Genomic DNA, 21,770 nt, shown 5'->3' on the forward strand with positions numbered 1-21,770 from the left:
ATTTAAAACAATCAGTGGATCCGACTCAAAAAACTATCATAGTTAATAGTATTACTGACCAAGGGACCACTTCCAAAAGCAAAGCGAGGATGCTTGGTGTCTAAATGGGTCCAAAATACAAGTCAAAGGCCCCTCAGAATGTTACTTATCGCTAGTAATGTAGAACCATGGTATCTGTCCTGTTGCGGTACTAAGCAATGGTAGCAGAGACTTGCGGTATTCCACACATTATTGTACTACTCAAAGCTTATGAAATTCGACATTAATACAGACCTATGTTTTTCTCACTCTGCGGCGCCATTCACAGGCAACGCAAACCAATGATGTTCATCACATAAGAGTACTAACCACAGGGACCTCTCCCTATCCCGTGGTGTTCCTCATATAGTGGGTACTAATCACAGGTAAGGCAGGTCCATGGTAGCTATCATCCCATGGTCCCGTTCATATGGTGGTACTAATCACAGGTACTGCAAAAGCCGACCGCGCGGTGCTCCTGTGTGCTACTAATCACAAACCTATTTCGTACCTAATATAGTGGTACTACACACAAGTAAAAGCGACCCTTGGTGTTCTCCGCGTGGTGGTACTAATCACATGTAGTTGCATGGTTCGAATACAATCATCCCTTGGTCGCCCCTTTTAGTCGGCTCTCACGACAGGCAGGGGATACCGTGGGTGTATTATTCGTCTGCCTCCGCCACCCACAGGGGGTGTGTGTTTGGTCCGCGAGAGGTATTTTATTTCCCTCAAGTCCGCCGGCAAGCCGGTTAGGACCCCCCTATCCGCCACCTGGGACGCGCCACGTGGGAGTATCACCTCTCCCCCTGCTACGCGTGCGTAGCAGGTTTGTGGCACATCCAAACCCACCCATATATGGCTGTCATTTGGTACAGCACGATTCATCACTACAAATCGCACGTATCCAGTTGTCCACAGATTAGTGACTGTGCTCCTTACATGATCGAACGCAAAATGAACGGTTCATTGGCAGGTGCCTGAGCCTTGAGCCCCAGTCCTTGTACCTCTCAGTGAAAAGTCATGGGGCTAGTTACAAAATTAGTGGCACTGCACAATTCCCGGTTTATGGTATCACAGAATGCAATGCGATTTTCCCGTACCAACTTTTCTGATGCTTGACAGTCCCAGCTGGGTAGAGGCCTATCTGTGGCCTGCCTAACTAAATCCCATGGTGCAACAGCACCGAAGGAACATGACCTACCAAGTGACCGCTGCTCAGCCTGAACGCATGCCGATTATAAAGCGTCGTGTAGTCAGCACGACAAATCCTCTCAGCTGTTTCTAGATTGGGCCCGCTTTCTCGTCAGATAGCTCCTCAATTGTAATCACATAGGCTGAGTGGACCTCAAACCAGCTCACAGATCTACATAAAAATCCCTGATCTGGCTGCGAATCGAACCCACAGCCTCCAGGTAAGAGGCAGGCACGCTACCCCTACACCGTGGTGTGGCCTACCTAGCCATTGTTTTGTTGTCTCTTCCCATTTCCACTTCACAATCATCTTCCTGATAATCAACTTGGGCAACATGAGAAGGGCAGGAACGGCCCTGACTTGATTGTTCACTGATGTGAAAACTGATAACCACTGTGTGTTTGTGATCACCAAGCTTCCTTGCTCCACCCATTCAGCAGAAATCTCATCAAGTGGTCCGTAGCTTTTTATACTGCAGTGGCAGTTGTAGTAACATGTAGTCTATAGTTTACATGTGCGTTGTAGTGGTGATTAACATTTTACGACGAAGTACAAGTAGGCAGCCATGCAAGGCAAAGATATGTGTCCAGATACTTTTAATCAGATAGCGTAGTTCAAGTGTAATTAGGGAGCAAGAAAAATAAATAGTATACCAAAAACAGCATTTATTTGAACGGCACAGCCTTTTCTTAAAACACAATGAGACCACATAAAAAGTAAGTTTTTTTAAACATTTTGAGCAAATGAACTTCCATTATCACTACTCATTAAGCACACTCGGCAATGTAAATGGCAAGCCTGTAGTTGAATTATACCCATTTAGCTGCACAACTAAACTTGAACCCTTATTTCATTAAGAGTCAAAGCTGACAACCATTAAAAGTTTCCACTCTTGAAAGTATTTTCAAACTGTGTAACATTCTGCAGGATGGAATGTACACATGAACAGCTGTCTACACACAGTATTCCAGAACACACAAAAGAAGGAACAGGTCTTGTGATCAATCATTCTTGCACATTGGATATACATATTAACACACAACTTTATTCATAGGTTTCAACAACACTGCACAGAAAATTACAGAATAAAGTTTGTTTTCCTTCAAATAAGTACAGTGAAATCTCTCCTCAAAGACACTACTCAAATACAGAGATAGTTTTATGTTTTAAGCAAAATAATACAGGTATAACTATGAAATCAACTCTTGTTTATGGACACATTCAGATACAGACAGCTGTTGGAGAGTCTGCAAGATTGCTTTATCTCTTGACTACAGACATAACTAGGATTTTGAGATGTAATACACAGTATATGTTATAAAATGGAAAAATTAGTCTTGAGGACTGTACAGAAACATACTGTACTGATCAGTAGACAATAAGTGTTCTGTAATAGTAACAAACTGTACCGTTAGCTGGAAGAGGGTGAATAAAGAATTCATTAAATATTGCTTTAACTGATGGGTCTGAAGTCCAGTTATCGTGATCAATTCAACACATACCACAACTTTATTTTTTCTCTTCACTCACTTATCAGCAAAATAGTAGTAATGCTGAAGCTCTTCAATTTATACAACAAATACCCACTACTCTTTAACATAAAATAGAGCAATGTGTAGTTGACAAACAAGCCTAACAGACCATTTTAAGGAAACATTGTAATGCTGCACTGCACCTCATTTATGAGTTAATATTGTAAACATTTGTTGTCATATCTGAGTATTCATTTCTCTCCTGTAATTCTTTCATTATTTGCATGCTCTATGCACAGATCTTTGATGGATTAGCAGACCAATCCTGGCATGAAACAAGCAGCCACACTGATTGCACTTAATGCAAGGTAAAGGACATGGCTGGGCCTGGCGTAATGTATGTCTCGGACATTTCTCTTCTTCCCATCATCAATGTTCACATTCAATTGTGAAGTGGTTGTGTGCCAGCAACTACGATTTTTTGCAATGGGATACCAAGTATTCGGATCAATGTTTGTGCTCCTCAAGGTCTTCTTGAGATGATCCTTGTCACACTTCATAGGGGCACCCCAAGGTCTCCTACTTGTACTAAGGTCACTGTACAGGGCTTATCGAGAAAGTCTGCTGCCCCTCATACACTGGACATGCCCAATCCATCTGAGTTGGTGACCGTGTTTGGTATGTAATCATCCCAATTGCTACTCATATAGGAACTGAGCTTCTGTTGGTGCAAGCATTCTAGTTTGTAAGCAATGCATAACTTATTTTAGGTCTAGTATAAAATTACATGTCCGCCTCTGTAGTGTAGAGGTTAGTATTATTAGCTGCCATCCCCAGAGGCCTGGGTTCGATTCCTGGCTCTGCCACAAAATTTAAAAGATGGTATGAAGACTGGAACAGGGTCCACTCAGCCTCGGGAGGTCAAATGAGTTTAGATGACCAAATATAAGGTCGAAACCAGCCCGATGTGTAATAAATAATATTAACATATTATATATAATATTGAATACGTGGACCTTCTCATCCTTGTTGATAGTTGATAGTGAGCTGAGAGGGTCCGATTCCCACCTCAGCCATTCTCAAAGTAGTTTTCTGTGGTTTCCCACTTCTCCAGGAAAATGCAGGGATAGTACTCAACTTAAGGCTACGGCCGCTTCTTTCCCTCTTCTTTGCATACCCCTTCCAATCTTTCCATCCCCCACAAGGTGAGGCTGTCTGAGAGAAGAACTGGTCCTCATCCCCAGCTGTATATCCAACCAAATCTCTCATGCTCCAGGAGGCAATGGATGTGGCATCCCTCGCTGAGTCCGGGGGGAAAACCAACCATGGAGGTAACTGGATTTAAAAAATATAAAATTACATGTTACATGTCTCTTTCCTTTCTTTTGAACTTTCTTAATCAGTGTTTTAAAGCATTTATACTGCATTTAGAAACCAATTTCATTTAAACATGCAGGTACATGTAATCATAAATCTAAGATAATTTATGTTATTTGTCCACTTCTCAATACAATTTAAACCCTTACACTACAATTCAATATTAAATTCAGTCAAGTGAAAGTTTCTTTTTCCAGTACATATTTCAGCCATCACTGGGCCATCCTCAGCTGGTTCGAACAATTGATTAAAGGCATCTTAAATATTATTAGAACTATATAAAAACATGATACAAAAGTGATGACGAGTCATGAACGCTAAAAAAGTTCTTAAAAATGCAATTTAGTATGACTATCTTCAAAAGTCCTCTTATTACAATCTTCTTTTCCTACCGCTTTTCCCACAGCTGTGAGGTTGCAGGTGTAAACTGTGTTGCACATGTGGATTTGGCCCTATTTTATGACCGGATGCCCTTCCTGACGCCACGTCTATATGGAGGGATATAATCACCGTTGCGTGTTTCTGTGGTGGTTGGTAGTGTGGTATGTTGTCTGAATATGAAGAGAAGAGTGTTGAGACTGACACAAACACCCAGTCCCCAAGCCAGAAGAATTAATCAGAAGTGATTAAAATCCCTGACCCGGCCAGGAATTGAACCCGGGACCCTCTGAACCGAAGGCCAGTACGCTGACCATTCAGCCAACGAGTCAGAAAGTCCTCTTATTATAATCTTGATAAAAAATTGACATTATTTCAGTATGTTATAGTCGTAAAATGGAACAAATATATATCGGGTTGAATTGTAAGAAACTCCTCTGGTTTAAATGTGGTGGAACCGTTTTTACTCATAGGACAGAGCTTTCGATGAAAAATGTAACCACGGAAAAGTCAAGTGTCAGAATTACTGGTAGTTCTTATGACTGTTGCAGCTCCCCATCCCTCGGCCTCCTAGAGCAGCCTCTGTCCAAACTATGTCACGTCGTGTTGATGTTTGACTGGTACTGGAAGAAAAACTTTCACATGACTGAATTTAATATTCAATTGTAGTGTAAGATTTAAATTGTATTGAAAGGCAAAATAACACAAATTCTCTTCAGAATTTGCATTTATGATTTGTAAGTCAATATGGAACTATCATGATGTTTATTGTTTGCAGCACGTTTTAAATTTATAGTTACAGTAGGCAATTCTCATCCCAACAAACGGCACCTCCCAGATGCAGACTAATTGTTATGTCTCATTGATGTCCATAAATGAGAAATTTCACTGTACATTATTACATATTCTAAGAGAGCATGTTGTGTACGTTAAGTAATATACTACAATATTGACACACGTACACTAGAATGCACAAACATGGGCTGGCACAGCCAGGTGAGGAAGAAAGCTATCCCCTGGTGGGAGAAAAGAAAAGGAGTTACACTGGCAAATGATGCAATAATAAAGGGCAAAGTTCCAAGAAGACTTATTTGAAAGAAGTCAAATGAGTTTTTATGGTGCAAATATCGTTTAGAAGGAAGAGTTCCGAACTCTTAACCCTTTCTTGACCACTAAGATTTCAGTAATAAACTGACAGCAGTTGGGCTGCATCTGAACAAAGAGGTGTGCTTGAACCACTTCTGAGGTCAAGCAGAATTCCTTGCAGTTTCAATATTAGTCTAAAGATGGCAGTGAAAGTGTGCAGCCTAAAGAAGATTGAGTTCAGGCCTTATTCAGTTTCTAAGACGTTTATTTGTGCTCCAATGACAAGAAAAACTGCTTTGTAATATATCATTATATTGACATTTTGACCAGTAATTGAGTTCTGTCTGGTGGTATTTTTCTGTTGTGATGGTGGCAATATAATGTCTTAATTGAAGACGTGGATTCCAAAACCTCTGAACTCAATTTTGGGTGGTTAGTTATACTGCTCAATGTGTTCCCCTATAAACGATACACAACTTGAATGAGAGATTGTACTTCAAATCCATCTTAGTCATGGTGATTTTAATGTCAAAACTGACAGCTTTTTCAAAATCCAACAAATTGTCATCGTATTCCGAACACAACTAAGTCAATGCTCATACACAGCGGCTAAAAACAAAGCTGACTTACCAGTGTTTGGTGCAATTTATTAGTCATATTGCTATATTCAAGCCAAAACATTTTATGAACAAGCACTGAAGGAATCTGAAGGGGACAAATATGATATTGTTCTTGCATGAAAATACTAAATTTCTTGTTAGAACTAACATGCAACAAATTTTAGTATTTAGTAAGACATAAATATTTTCTTCAATTAATGCATCAAATTTCTATCAACCAATACTGTGAAATATTTTAAAGTAAGTGATACAATGCAGTGTAATTTTGATGATGGTAATAATAATAATAATAACAACAATAATAATATCGGTTTTACATCCCACCAACTACTTTTAACGGTTTTCAGAGATGCCGAGGTGCTGAAATTTAGTTCCGCAGGAGTTCTTTTATGTGCCAATAAATCTACTGACATGAGGCTGGCATATTTGAGCACCTTCAAATATCACTGGACTGAGCCAGGATCAAACCTGCCAACTTGGGGTTGGAAGGCCAGTACCTCAACCATCTGAGCCACTCACTCAGCCTGGCTGTAATTTGGATAAAACATCTGTGTATATATAAAGTGGTTTTGTCTGTACATTGCTCAGAATTAAAAATGAATGGATTTCTGTATTGGTTGTGTCCACAGTAAGAACCAACTGCAATTTTTAATTTTCAATTATATCAGTTCATCTGTATATATGTGCAAGGAGAGAATGGTAGATCAGAATTGAATGAAAATCATTATGTAATGTCTGGGAATAAAGCACTGCAATCTAGGTTATAAATAATTATAAATAATTTTACTCACACTGGGTGTTATGGTAGTTTAGGGGAAGGCCTGAACTTTCATTCTCAGGTATCTATGTTATTAGAGGTCCAATAAAAAATACTACAGAACAAAAGTTACAGTGAATACAATTTCCAATCATTTCTTATACAGTTTTACCGTGCTATGATAACAGAGATATTAATGTATTTAAGACTTCTGTTGCTTTGTCCATATCAACACTGAGCATTGTAAACATGGAAATATTGTTCAATTGTGTTAAATGGTGATAGTTTTTGTCGCGACTGTCTTAAGGTGAAGAACCGCATGGTCAACAGTACGTAACATGGAAAATTGTGAAGATGATTATCAAAATTTAAAAAATCATTAGGGAGTGATCACTTTAAGAATACGACAAGAGGGATTCATGAAAGCCGAAAGTAGGGCTCCCTTTACACTGGATGCCCTAATATCACAAAGTTGGAAGAAAACTAAATGTGAAGGCCTACAATATTGAAATCTCATTAAAATGATCAACAATAACATAACACTGACTATCGTTTGTTGTACTGTGCTTTTTCTCTTCTGCTGCCACCCATATGTGACAGGTGGTAGCATGCCATTCCTCTGATTCATTCATGTTTTGATAACAACTGGTAAGTGACACACTGGTTCATCACAGTATTCCTGCTACTCGATTCCTGCTATGAGGTGCTGATATGAATGCAGAATTTGCACACTTAACAGAAAACAGCAGAGCAGTGTTCACCACTGTCTGTGGCTGATTCATTCCAGCTCTGGAACTTGGTGTTGTTAGAACGCCAGAAAAAAGAGAAAATGTGTTGATTTTCATTTGATCTAGCATTTCAGCCGCAACACTCTAGTAAGTTAATATTGTATTCTGACAGAGAATACTGATGTCATTGTAATGACCTATGTCGACTTCAGTTTATTTGTCTGTCACAGTATAATGGGAAAATGGCTGGGTGGATTTTAATGAACTTGGTATTTCAGTTTAGAATAAGGTTGAGTAGGATCTTAGTTATAAGTTGTTCAAAAAATTCCAGCAGGAGCCTAAAGCATAAAATTCTATGCATCTCTTTTATGGCTTGTTTTACATGAAAACAGCTCATGGCAAATTTTTGTCCTCTACCTTTTTCTGATACAGTGAAAAATAAGGGAAATATCACTAGCTGTCTTATGAAGGTTGTCCAAGAGAGAGATTAACTCTATTAATTGTACAGAGAGTTGCTCGTTTCAAGAAAGTTTTAAACACTCTGTACATCTGTCAGTATTTTTTAAATATTAACTGAATACTTGCCTTTCTTTTATACCAGAAGGAACAGATCAAATGAAGATCAGGAAAAAAACAACTGCAAAGGGCCACAGAGAGCAAGGAAGCTAGTGGCTTTACGTCACACTGACGCAGATGAGTCTTATGTCAACGATGGGATAGGAAAGGGCTAGAAGTTGAAAGGAAGCAGCCGTGGCCTTAATTAAGGTGTGAAAATGGGAAACCATGGAAAACCATCTTCAGGGCTGCCAACAGTGGGAGAGCAAGGAAGCAAGTATATCATGACAAGCTGCTGACATGGAGAGGCATGCCCAATTATGTGCATCAGAATCTGGGGGAACAATATAAGGGGAGGACAAAAACACAGTGCGTTCGCTTACAGGTGGGGTTGGGAGAAACCTTGCTTACCTGGCACTAGCCACTTACGGGCTCAAAGTCGAAGCATCGCTTACCGGGCACTAGCTACGCTGTCCGGCAGGAATCGGCTATCTGTATGCTTCCACTGTCTATATTACAATGCTACCAAGGCACAGCAAGTAATTTATTAATTTATGCAGTACTTACCTTGTTTTAGAAGTCTGGTGGCAGTAAAAATGGATGTTTTTGAAACACTAACTTCTTGTGAAACACGTCTTAGAGATTTATTCAGAGAGAGTGTGAATGATGCACCGATTTCACCAATTTTGTCCTCCGTCAATACTCTTCGCTTTTGCTTAGAAATTGAAGCATTTAGCGATCATCTTGTTCTTAGTTTGTTAACAAGTTGTGTAACAGTTTCTCTACCCGGAATTGGAGCACACAGATATTTCACTGCAAAATGTCTGCGCCACCTCTCTATATGACTGTTTTTACATATGTATCATACAGAAAAATTCTCTGTTCAAGCGGGTATTTAGCCTGTTGCATTTTCAACTACTTGTTACACACGCACTGCACAGCTGGCTGGCTTACACCTGCCGCCTTCTCGACCTTGATTAATGCTTCTCAAGCCCAACCGTGGCTAGTGAGGTTTTTCCTGGCCCCTACCATAAGCAAGCACACTGTATAAACATGCACAAGCTAAGTGGTTGTCCCATTAACAATGGATATTACAGATATTATACTTATAAATTGGAGAATGTATGTATAAAGTGCATACAAACTTTGTAATTGCATATCAATGTTATGGTGAATGTAGTAAAGCAAATATCAGCTCCAAAATCACTACTTTAGATTTTTTTCTACTAAAAAAAAAAAGTAGAATTTTGACTTAGTTTGAATTGGAATCTACCTCTTCTATTATTCTCTATAATTTCTATATGTCAGCATGATTATGATGTGCATGTTGTGAGGAAGAAATATGTTGTCAACAAGGCCAATGTTTAACAAGACTCGTGACACTATGCATTCCAGTTATATTATGCCAACAATGAATTTAAAAAAAATATTTTATTGTTATTATGGTCAAGAAAAGGTTAAAGAAAGGGGAAATTGTATTGGGCTTCAAAGGATGCAGTGTTATGCTCATTTTTTGACCAAGAGAGCCTCAACTGGGAATCCTATGATCACAATTTATGTTCCATCACTTAGGAGCAGCTGAGAAACACCTGCTGGTCTGACGTACATTTCACTATTCCTCTTTTTCTTTAGTGCACCATTTTACTTGTTATTATAATTTGCACCACAGACCATGGAGAAACTTTGTGCTGCATATAAACCCCTTATTAATGGAAGAAATCAAATAAAGTTTTTTTTTTTTTTTTTTTCAACTAAGGTCACAAGGTGCTCAAGTGTTACTTTGAGGGAAAAAAAAAAAAAAAAAAAACAACAACAAACAACCCATCCAAAATGATCAACAAAAATAGGACATAGTGATAGTTTACACATTCCACACTACTACAGCTGTGAACTGAAAATACCATACATGCCAGATGCAGGCTGATAAACTACGATGAGTACAACATAACCCTAGAGTAGTGGACCCAACAAATATAACAAACATAACAAACTAACAATGTATGATTACCGACAAAATGACTAACATAATCAGGCTGTATAAGAAATTCAGAGGAAAGAAGAGTGACCTATGCAAGAACTGTATGGGGATTGATTTCACATCTCTGTCTACATGGATGGGAAATCATAGATGCACTTACGATGAACGTTTGCTCTATACCGTTTTCCGAAACAGTGAAAAATACAGAAAAGATCAGTGGCAGTTGCATGAAAGTTGTCCAAGAGCTGGTAACTAATTCTATAGACTGTAAAGAGAGTTGCTACGTAGATAGTTTCAGCAGGCTTTGTAAATTTGTCAGATTTTTAAAAATATTAACCCAATATTTGGCATTTTTTTATACTGGAATGAAGAGATCAAACCAAGATCAGCAATAATGCAAAAAATATGAAACTGCAAAGGGCCTCAGAGAGCAAGGAACCGAGTACGTCATGACAAGCCGCTGACAGGGAGAGGCATGCCCGCTGATGAGCATCAGAATCTGGGGAACAATATAAGGAATGGACAAAAATGTTATCATGCTAAGTGACCGATGATGATGTGATGATGCTTGTTGTTTAAAGCGGCCTAACATCTAGGTCATCGGGCCTTAATGTTACAAGATGGACCGAAATGGCATGATAGTTAAAATTTTAAAATGTATCCACTGACTAGAATTTAAAACAAATGATGATAAAAAGTGATTATGAATTAATCAGTAGATATAATTCACATGCCTTACTTGCTAAGTGATTGTCCTGTCAACGATGGGTACTACAGCTAGTATGAAGAGGAAGTTATTCTTCAAACTGCCCTACTATCTTGTGGGTAGTTCTAATTGAGCTGCACACGGTTTTCACTTTCTTGCCAAGGTCAATTGCTCTTCCTCTTTATTTATTTCTCATCCAACCTGCATCTGACTTCGTCAGACAATCGTATTATAGTATATAAAAATCTTAAAATATAGTGAAACCTGACTCTGATCTTTCAGGAGGTTTCCATCCTCCACAGGAACAAACAAAGCTGTCTACAATAATAGAGATACATCAAGTTCACCAGCTTAAGGGGATTTTGTATATGGTACAACCTTCAAAAAACAAATTTCTTTAACCATTCTTTTCTACAGCCCAACTAAAGCAGAACTATCTCTGTGGATCAGTGGGAGAGTATTGGCATCCACATCCCAAGATCATGGGTTCAAACCTTAGTTTGATTACCGAAGGGCAGAAAAAGTCTATTCGACACTCCATGTTGGCATTTAAAAGATCTCTGGTAATACAAAATTGGCAAGTCACCTGGCAAAATTCATTAAAACTCAGCCAGAGATCACCTAACAGAGTTCTGGGTAGAGCAAAACAGAATACTGCAATACACGTGCAGGCATCAAATTAAAATGCCTGCTCACAGTAGCTGAGTCCCACCATTAGTGGTACATTCTAGAAAGAACTTTGTAAATATCTACATTAGTTTTCAAATTAAATAAAAAGCAAGAATTTTTTTAAAAATACAACTTGACACAGATAGGCCTTACAGCGATGCTGAGATAGGAAAGGAGTGGGAAGGAAGCAGCCGTTGCCTTAATTAAGGTACAGCCCCAGCATTTGCCTAGCGTGAAAATGGGAAACCAAAGAAAACCGTCTTCAGGGTTGCTGACTGTGGAGTTCAAACTATCTCCTGGATGCAAGCTCACAGCTGAGCACCCCTAACCACACGGTGAACTTGCCTGGTGGAAAAAGTTATTTTGGCAGTCAGTAAAAGGTTATCAGGTACCGGTATCCAAAAAAGTTTGTACCACTGCACAGTGGATCAACTTGCTTCAAAACCTGGACAGAAAAAAAAAAAAAAAAGTGTGCATTCCGACTTTAATCCTGCGAAATCTTGTGTAGATGGCACTGGTGCATACTTGCCCAATGCTATGGTGGCATTCCAGTCACAAGTTGATATATGTGCCATGACATTTGCCAGTAAACAGTGAATTTGAAAACGATACATTCTTCAGATTTTGTTTATGTGCCCTTTTTAATATATGACAGCAATTCTGCCCAGCTGTCAGGATAAAATAAGATGGGTAACACTCCAGATGTTTATGACATTTTTAAAACTGCTGTAATGAAGTTTTCGACTTAAAACTAAAGTGCATTTTAATGTGCTTCACGTCCTACCGGCATTATCCAAAAACGTTGGCTACAAAATTTCCTCTGCGTGGCTCCACTTTTGCAATTGGTTCTTTTACTACCTTAAGAGTACAGTTAGAGTTCAAATGCAGTGTCGCATGGTAGAAAATTATTGTGCAATCATACACAATAATTAATAATAATTAATAGTAATAATGTGCAAATATTACCGTGAGAAAATGATACATGATGTATTCCAAGGTTTCTGGCATCTTCAGATCCACTTCTAGAAAATGACAATTGAAGAAGATGCCACCTGAGGTAAAAAAATCTGCTTTTTGAACCATCTCCCAGTGGACAACCCAACAACGATATTTCTGATAGCGATAATGACGCAAGCGATGAATGTGACTACGATTTTGATTGAAAAATATAAGATATCGAATAAAACGTTTCAATACGCCAGGTTTTGAAGTGAGTTGGTCCATTGTAAGCTAGGATGAAAAGTGAAATTCACAGGTGTCAGCAACCCCGTGTGGATGACGTCAGATGTTGAAATTCCCATCAACTGTCAGTTAGTGCAGAGTTGTAAGGCATGTCAATTGTGTCAAAAGCCGTTCTCTAGGAACTACAATACTGAAGTAAACAAGTCAGCGTCAAAGGATGTTATACAGCCGTGTTCACTTCATGAGTTTAAACAGGGAAGCAATGCTGCAGAATCTGCTCGAAAGATATGTTCCGCATTTGAAGAAGCATCAGTGAGTGAGTGCATAGTGCAAAAATGGTTCAGCCGATGTGAATCACGAAATGAGAGCCTCCAGGACAAGCCTCGAGCTGGACGTCCATCAACAATCAACGAAGCCCTGCTGAAGCAGAACGTCGAGCGTGATTCACAGTACATGTGAAAGGAGCTTCCACAAGCATTTAGAGTGTCATAGGAACTTTGGAAAGACTTAGAACTCAGTAAGTGGGTTCCTCACGTTTTGACCGAGGAAACCAAACTCCAGCGGCTCATCAACTGCTTTTCATTGCTGGACCACATACTGAGATGTAATGAGAAATGGATGTTATACGAAGGTCAATCAAATATAAACAGGATTTTTGTTCCTGAACATCAACAGTTGGTAGGACTTGCCCCACGCTTCTGCTATGCTTGGGCGGGACCGTTAGGAACGGGGAGAGCGTGCTGTTAGATATTTCCCGCTATTTTGTCAGTAACGCTCACCATGTCAGAGAAACGATGATGATGATGATGATGATGCTTGCTGTTTAAAGGGGCCTAACATGAAGGTCATCGGCCCCTAATGGTACGAAATGGAATGACAAATTAAAAGTCCAAAATTCTCCACTGACCAGAATTCAAAACGTGAGGACGAAGAATGAATGGATGGAGTATCGGAGAAACAGGTGCTCCCCTCCACTGCACAATGCAGAATCATAACATATCTTGCTCGTGAAGGAGTTACAGCGGCGGAAATTTGCCAGAGATTGACTACACAGTTCGGTGATCAAACATTGTCACAGATGCATGTATAACTGGCATAAAAGGTTCAAGGAAGGACAAGAACGTGTGGAAAATCAGCAACACGATTGCCATCCTCAGACCAGCATTACAGACAAAAGCATTCGTGGGGTTAAAGATATTACTGACACCAATTGATGGGTGACAGTATCAAAAATTGCAGAACAAGTCAGAATCAGTTATGGGAGCTGTCAAGCAATCATCACAGGTGAAAAATATTTAAAACGATCAATTTTCGAAGGTTGTAACGTATACTAATCCTCTTAAATACATTTACTGTATTCATGTCATCTTGTAATTTTGCAGTATACATCAACAACAATCAGCACCAATAAAACCTACATTCTACTTACTTCCTTCCCAATAATTCCTATGTTGCCTCCTGTCTTAAAATAATAGCGGAGTGTAGTTTTAACAAATTTTACTTGCTTCTGTTCACTGCGCGATTTGGTCCAACTGTATGAGACTACTTAAATTAGAACGGCGTTATTGCACACAAAGTTAAATAAGTTTTTACTGCACAAAATCTAATTTAACAGTTAGTTGCTAACAAGAGAACTATTTGGGTTGAACGGGACCAACTGCACTGAAACTTGGTAAGGCAATCAATTAAGACATCAGAACATTGCTGTACACCACCGGTTGTTCAGCATGATAATTATTACCATTAAATTCAGGATATGTTAATTGACCATTCACACAAGCTTCATTAATATTTTGTCCAATCCAAATAGTTCCCATGTCAAATGGTAAGTCTTCTCCTCTATCAATAGATTACAATCTCACCAGCAGGTTATTTCAGTATTGACAGAGAGACAACAGACAGGGTGTCTAGTAAAAATTCATATGAATTTTTGCTAATTTAACCTCACAGTATATTTCAGATGACTGTTGGAATGTATAATACAATAAATATTTAATCTTCATTAACATATCAACAGATACCAACCTCATGTCCCCTGTAAGAAACCATAATTTAATTTCATTAATTGAGAATGTTGTATCAACAAAAAATGAAAAAATTCATGCCTTTTCAAGAGTGACATAACCAGCATTTCACCTCAGTGTGGCAGCAGGCTTGTCGGTTCGAGTGCACACCTCTCCAAGATGCTGGTGGCTAGTGCGCTGATGAGATGATGAAGTCCGACTCCAACGATAGCACTCTGGCCTTTGGTTCAAGGGGTTCTGGGTTTGATTCCCAGCAGGGTGGGGGATTTTATCTTTCATTAATGATTCTTCTGGCTCAGGGGCGGGGTGTTTGTGCCATCTTCATCACTGGAATTCATCCTAGGTAGGGGCCTCATCCTCACCTCAGGTCACCTATAAGGCGTCAACTTGAAAGACCTGCACTAGTAGTAACAGTAATAATAGCAGTAATAATAATAATAATAATAATAATAATAATTTTAGAAAAGAAAGAAAGAAAGAAAGAAAGAAAGGAAAATCCTTAGAAAAATCTTTGGCCCAGTATGCACATAAGGAGTGTGGATGAAAAAGAGGTCTTCTGAATTATCCCAGCATTCTGAGAAACTATCAGGCACTATTAGAAAAAGACAACTGAAATTTTATGGCTCAATTCAAAGAATGGACAATGAAAGAATTAATAAAAAGATATTTAATTATGCCTCCTCACTAAAAGTCAAGTGCCAATGGCTGTAGCAGTGTTGAAACACCAGATCTCGTGAGATCTCTGAAGTTAAGCAACATTGGGCGTGGTCAAGATTTGGATGGGTTGCCACGCGCTGTTGGTGGAGAGTAAGGGAATGGAAGAGTGGAAAGGAACTGGCAACCCTACCTTACGTAAACTCCAGCTCAGGCACACCTCTGTGGAGGTTCGGAGCTGCCTTCGGGCAGGATACACCCTTACCTTACTAAAAGTCAGGGATAACTGGATAATCGAAATTGAAAAAGACCTTCAAGAAATCAGAACTACAGGTGAAATTATATGGGACAGGCCTAGCTTTAGAACATTGGTGAAGAAAAATAATTTTGCTGAAAAATCCAAGATGAGAACCACCACTGCATGGACAGGAGAATGGAAGAAAAGTATAATGAGAGGATGAAGAGATTCTGGGAAAAGAAGAAAGAAAATTCATCTACTAAATAAGTTTAATCGCGCTCCTTAGTCAAGCACAACATTGTGAAAAAAAATTGTTCAAATTATTTAAAAAACACTGGTATCACATTTGATTGCCTGGCCTTCGATAATGCATGATGACGTAGTGACCATTGCAGACAACCTCCCAACAGCAGTGAAACAAACAGAAGTTCTAAAAGATGTAGCTGGTAAGAATGGCCTCCTGAGGATCTCATTTGAAAAAACAATGTACATGGACTCAAACTAAAACGTACCTTATCTGCAAGATTGAAATGGTGTACAAAAGTATCCGGAGAACTGAGAAATTTAACTACTTAGGTTAGATTCTTACTCCCAATGGCAATGAAAAATAACTGCTAGGAGAAAGAGCAAGGAGCCATGATACCAACATGTCCAAATCATTCTTCTTCACAAAACTGAGGCACTATTCAGCAGTAGTCAGACGAGAATGTCTGTATGCTGCACAGACAGTAGCCAAAATAGAAGATCCCACAACTTAGATAAAGGAAGTTTCTAGAAAAATCCTGGGAGCTAAGAAAGTCTCAGTAGGTTTTACATTCCATCTGACATCCAACAATGGGTTGCCACGCAGGAATGGAGGAGCGGAAAGGAACTGGCCACCCTACCGTACGTAAACTCCGGTTCAGGCACACCTCTGCAGAGGTTCGGACCTGCCTTCGGGAAGAATACTCCCTTACCTTACCTGACATCCAACAGGAAACTTTATGAGAGAACAGAGGAGATTACCACCAAAATCAGAAAAAGGACACTGACCTCTTATGGACACCTAAAGAGAATGAACCTGAATAGATGAACGTATAGAATAGTTGCTCTTCAAGAAAAATTAAAAATTCATCCCCACTGGCTTAAAGTAGTGCACGAAGATCTAAAGGAAAAAGGCATAAATCCAAAAAAAATTCAAGACAGAATTATCTTCAGGAAAAACATTGTGAATTTGAGGGTGAATCCAGAGAGATTCTTCCTGCTAAACTGTGCAATATATCAGTGGAAGAGCAACAGAAGAGAAGCCTGACATTCAAGAAACTTTGGGTACTGTATAAAGCAAAAGGTATAAGCCTCTAAAAGAAAAATGGGTGGTAGCTTATGTAGCCATAGCCCATAAGCTATTGTATCAATGTAATAATAATACAAATCAGGCAGCTTCAGACATAGGCAGTGAAAGCAGGTCTTCAGATCTCCTTTGAGAAAACTCAGTTTATAACAAACATAAAGCAGGCATCAAACGAGCTAAATGTGGAACAGGGAAAAATCAAATAGGTAGGAAAGTTTAAATATCTTAATAAGTGGACAGAACTCAACATGCCTGAAAAAGAAGCCTTCATGTTGCGCATGAATAAAATGGAAATGGCATACCATCTAACCAATATCGTTGAATGCCAGGTTAAGACACTGTCACACAGTCATTCGTTCAGAGGCCCTCTAAGCAGCGGAGTGCCTTTCAATGAACAAAAAAAGGCTTTGTTGGGAAACCTGAGAGGAAGAAAAGAATTTTTTAAATGAAAATCTTGGGCCCCTCAAAGACAAAGGTGAATACAGAAGACAAGCACAATCACGAGCTCTATTTTCACGTAGAAAAGATATGATGCGAAAGAGGATTCCTTTCTATGGTCACGCAACAAGAATGAGTCCCGTGGATCTTCTCCTACTTCCAACGTAAGAAGACAAAACGGGCCTGGTTTAGTGCGGTAGAAAAAAGATCTACAAGAGGTGGGCATCACACATGATCATATACTGGAGCGCAAGCCATTTAAGAAGAAACTTCAAGATCACAAGGGTTTCCAAGAAAAGTCGAAGTTGAAAATAGGGAAGGCGTGGACTGAAAAAAGAATGAAAGAAAGAAACATAGGCAACAAATGCAGGAGTATTGGACAAATGTTAAAACTCAGGGAAGAAGATAATTAAAATGACATGCTCCTTAATTGGCCGAAATGACTTGCATGAATGAGATCATATGGGCTCACCTACCATGGCGCAGGCCTTACCGAGTGGTGTCATCCAGGCAGCCTGCCTAATTTCAACATTCTGACTTGCGTTGCTATCTAGCAACAAAAGCAGAATTCCTTTGCAACAGATGCTATGGCCCAGTTAATTTCATTTTGTTGGGCGGCACTGAGTACCAACAATGACATGGGGTGCCAAAATTCCTGACCGTCATTCAAAAAGTGAACTACCTCAACTGGAACTTGGGACCACGAGTTCGATACTCTATCACTGATCCACTAAGGCACCACTGCAAGCCTCCGCTGAAGTAGTGACAATGCACCGGTTAACAAGTGGCAGTATACACCATCACTACACGAGCTGCCAGTGACCTGTTTGAAAAAAGCCTGAAAGGCTTGAATATTTTCAATTTTTGTCAATAAAAACCGAAATTGTTCCAGAAGGATAACAGTACTACGAAAAACATGGTAGTCTCACATTGTGATAATTAACCGAAAGGGAAGCAGGTACTGGTATGATAAACAAACAGTTCTATGAACTAAAGTCAAGGGAGGGAAGCCTGAGTTATTCTAATGTACCCAATAATATATACCTTAAAAAGTAGAACTAAACAAATCTTGTCTGAAAAGATATAAATGACTTTATAACAACAGCTCCCTCTCAAAATAAATAATGTAAATTTCTGTATATATATCATACCTAGAGACCAATGATATTGGACACAGTAATCTACTCTAACAAAAGTACAATAGAAAATTTGTCCTATTAAAATTTTAAATACTTTTCTAACCAATTAAAACTGCTACAGTGAATGCCACTTACTGTAATTTCTGATACTATTACCAGTGAGGTAATGTTATCATTTTTATGAATTCTCATGTGGACTAATGATTATACTACACTGCAAAAACTCTTGTTTACTGCAATTTCATTCCTAACTTCTGTACTACGTTGAAAGTTTTGATTCTTCAGCTGTCTTTTTTCAAGTACTATGCTGTGCTGCACTATATTTGACGTAACGGTACTCTTTCTCTGGAGAATGGGTGACCGCTTCTTTCCTTTCTCCTTAACATAATACAAAACATGTAATGTGTTCAGAACAAGCCAGCTAAGTTCCAAAAATATTATGAATACAAATGATTTAATGGGCAAGTAAAATTAGAATCAAACAACAATTACAGACATTTTTAATAACTGAAAATACACAGTTAACCTGCAGCCTAGAACAGTAATTATACATGTCGTTTACAATATTATCTCCTATATATCTGAGGGAAAAGTGGAAATAAACAATATTCTACATGTGTCTTAATGAAGCTTAATATTGCACAAGTGGTTTACAGCGGTGCATTATCTTTTAGGTGTGAATAAATAACTTTCAATTTGGTATTTTCAGTCATTGTTAACAACTGGTTAATATTATTAGATTATTTACAGCCCAAAGTGATCACAATAAGTGGCGTGAACTGTATTACATTTTTTTTGGTCACTTAAAGCAGTATAACTTTTCCACAATATTTCTTAATCACCAGACATCCTGACTGCAAGTTCATCTCTCTTGTAAAATTATAATTGTTCGTGCTTTAGACATTTTATAGCCTACATTCCATTCACACTATCTTTCATTCACTCAACCCACATCACACTCTCATTTCAGGACTATCATGAGTATAAAATCTGCCTATAGGAAAGAAAAGGCACTTGGAATGAACAAAATACCTTTAAGTACAGAGTCCCCTCCATTCAAATTGTTCTAACAGACCCTATATGAATTATAAATACTATCCTCAGTTAAGAACACGTAAGTTGCAGCTCGTCTTCAAGAATCTGGATTGCTTCGTTCGGTGCAGCATAGCGGGCAGATGAATCAAAGTCTGCAACAAAGCATGTTCTGTATACAAACTTTCCACATGTTACATCGTAACAACTTTCTCATTTTTGGCACAAAATAATACCACACAGAGTAATATGATACAAGATACAATACCTTGAGTTGTCATTTTGATGAAGGGTTACACACATCTCAGACAGAGTGAAAATCCCCTCAAAATCAATGACAAAGTCTTTCACAAACAGTAGAGAATCAGATTGCACAGTTCACCCCGAAGTCACTGGACCCAGCTCTGGAATCTGTTGGATCCCTACTTCTCAAACTTATCACCTGCAAGTTCTGGTAGGAGAAGTCTATTTGGTGTTACTCAAAGAGTGAAAGATGTAAGCAACATACCCGGTTTCTTCCATAACGTTTTAAGAAAGAGAGGAACAAAAAAAAAAAAAAAACCACACACACAGTGAAGGAAAGGATGGCACCATGTTTAACAGGGCTTAATTATGTGTTAATCGGGAAGTAAGAACAAAGATGATGTTAAAAGCAGTCATATATAAGTTTGCCGTAACACCCACCATTACCTGTAGTGGAGGGTCAGAGAGCTGGTCATTCAGGAAACAACACAGCTAGGAGCTCCACACCATGGGGGAAAAAACTTTCGCAGACTCGAGTGTTTGAGTGGGCTGGAATATTTGTGGCAGCAAGAGAAACTATGGAAAATGAACCTCGTCTGCAGACATCATTGTTGCCATTCGAGACATTATCGAGTGAAGATTGGCGAATACAAATTTTGCAAATTGTTTTAGCCGTAGGAATAAGTTACGGAAGTGTTCAAACCATCATCTAAGATGAACTCCATTTCAGAAAATTGTCTGCCAGGTAGGTTCCTCATCTTCTCAACCAGGAAGAAAAAACTTTACGCCAGGAAGTTTGTCAGAAACTCGTGCGTTGCTAAGAGGAGGAAGGAGAGGATTTCTTGCATTGTATTTTGACTTGTGATGAAACTTGTGTGCATCATTACACCCTACATTCAAAATAAGCAAGGTAGGTCCAATCAAGGCCAAAACATACTCATCAGCTGGAAAGGTGTTTACAACCATTTTCTGGGACTCCACGGGCGTTTTGCTAGTGGATTTTTCTTCACAAACAAAGGACAATTAATGCAGCCTATTACTGTTGCTTTTTAGATGAAGCAAAAGCTACGTATTACAACAAGCAACACTGGCAATCGATCCGAAACATAATTCTTCTCCGCTTTAATGTGGGAAAAACTGGAAGAAATTCACTGGACACCTCTGGAACAGCCTCCATACCGTCCAGATTTATCACCCTGCGACTACCATTTGTTTGGATCACTCTAACCTCAAACTTTTTGGTGGAGTCTCCCCTTAAGGATGATAAAACAATGTAATCAGTAGCTCTACAATGAGATGAGAACAAATATTTCCAGGAAAACGTTACATGAAGAGAAAAAAATCCCACGTATAATATCACAGTAACAAAAACAACAAAGCAAACTGAGGAAACATGACACTGGACAGAATATCGCATGCACAAATAACATCTAACCAACTACGGCCATGCTACAGCAGCTAAAGGTAACACATTCAAGAGTAAATAAATAAAATTTTGTCTGTATGTGAAATTTTACTCACATTACAATCTTTAGTCATCAGCATCTGGTATGGGTTTGTAAAAAAAAAAAAAAAAAAAAGGAAAGTGTTTCCAACCTTTATCGCGTATCTCGACAGGGTTGGGTATGAAGTGAGATGACCGAACGAGTTAGTCGTGCGGTTAGGGGTGCCCAGTTCTGAGCTTGCATTCAGGAAATAGTGGGTTTGAACCCAACTGTCGGCAGCCCTGAATATGGTTTTCTGTTTTTTCCCATGTTCATACCACCTTAATTAAGGCCATGGCTGCTTCCGTCCCACTCCTAGCCACTTCCTATCCCATCCTTGCCATAAGACCTATCTGTGTCAGTGCGAGATAAAGCCAATTGTAAAATTAAAAAAAAAAGTGAGATGAATCTTCGTAGCGAGTTTTTATGACAGGATGTCCTTCCTGACATCTACCTAATCAGAAGTG

General features: G+C 38.9%; 1 protein-coding gene across 7 annotated transcripts in view; it reads right to left on the bottom strand.

Moving 5' to 3' along the window:
• Positions 1 to 1,863: 1,863 nt before the first annotated feature.
• The window catches only part of Sugb (Sugar baby), a 263,895-nt gene continuing 243,988 nt past the window's right edge, over positions 1,864 to 21,770 (bottom strand). For 2 of the 7 annotated variants that reach the window (XM_067145344.2, XM_067145346.2), the window contains one exon: positions 19,029 to 19,731. In XM_067145344.2, the coding sequence (XP_067001445.2) occupies positions 19,649 to 19,731 (83 nt within the window). In that variant the 3' untranslated portion in view covers positions 19,029 to 19,648. Of the gene's footprint in view, positions 4,021 to 14,826; positions 15,147 to 19,028; positions 19,732 to 21,770 lie in introns of those variants that run through there. The other 5 variants (XR_010859819.2, XR_010859818.2, XR_010859820.2 and 2 more) reach the window with 5 other exon arrangements.

The sequence above is a fragment of the Anabrus simplex genome, chromosome 4 (genome assembly GCF_040414725.1).
Source record: "Anabrus simplex isolate iqAnaSimp1 chromosome 4, ASM4041472v1, whole genome shotgun sequence".
Classification (NCBI taxonomy): Eukaryota; Metazoa; Arthropoda; class Insecta; order Orthoptera; family Tettigoniidae; genus Anabrus; species Anabrus simplex.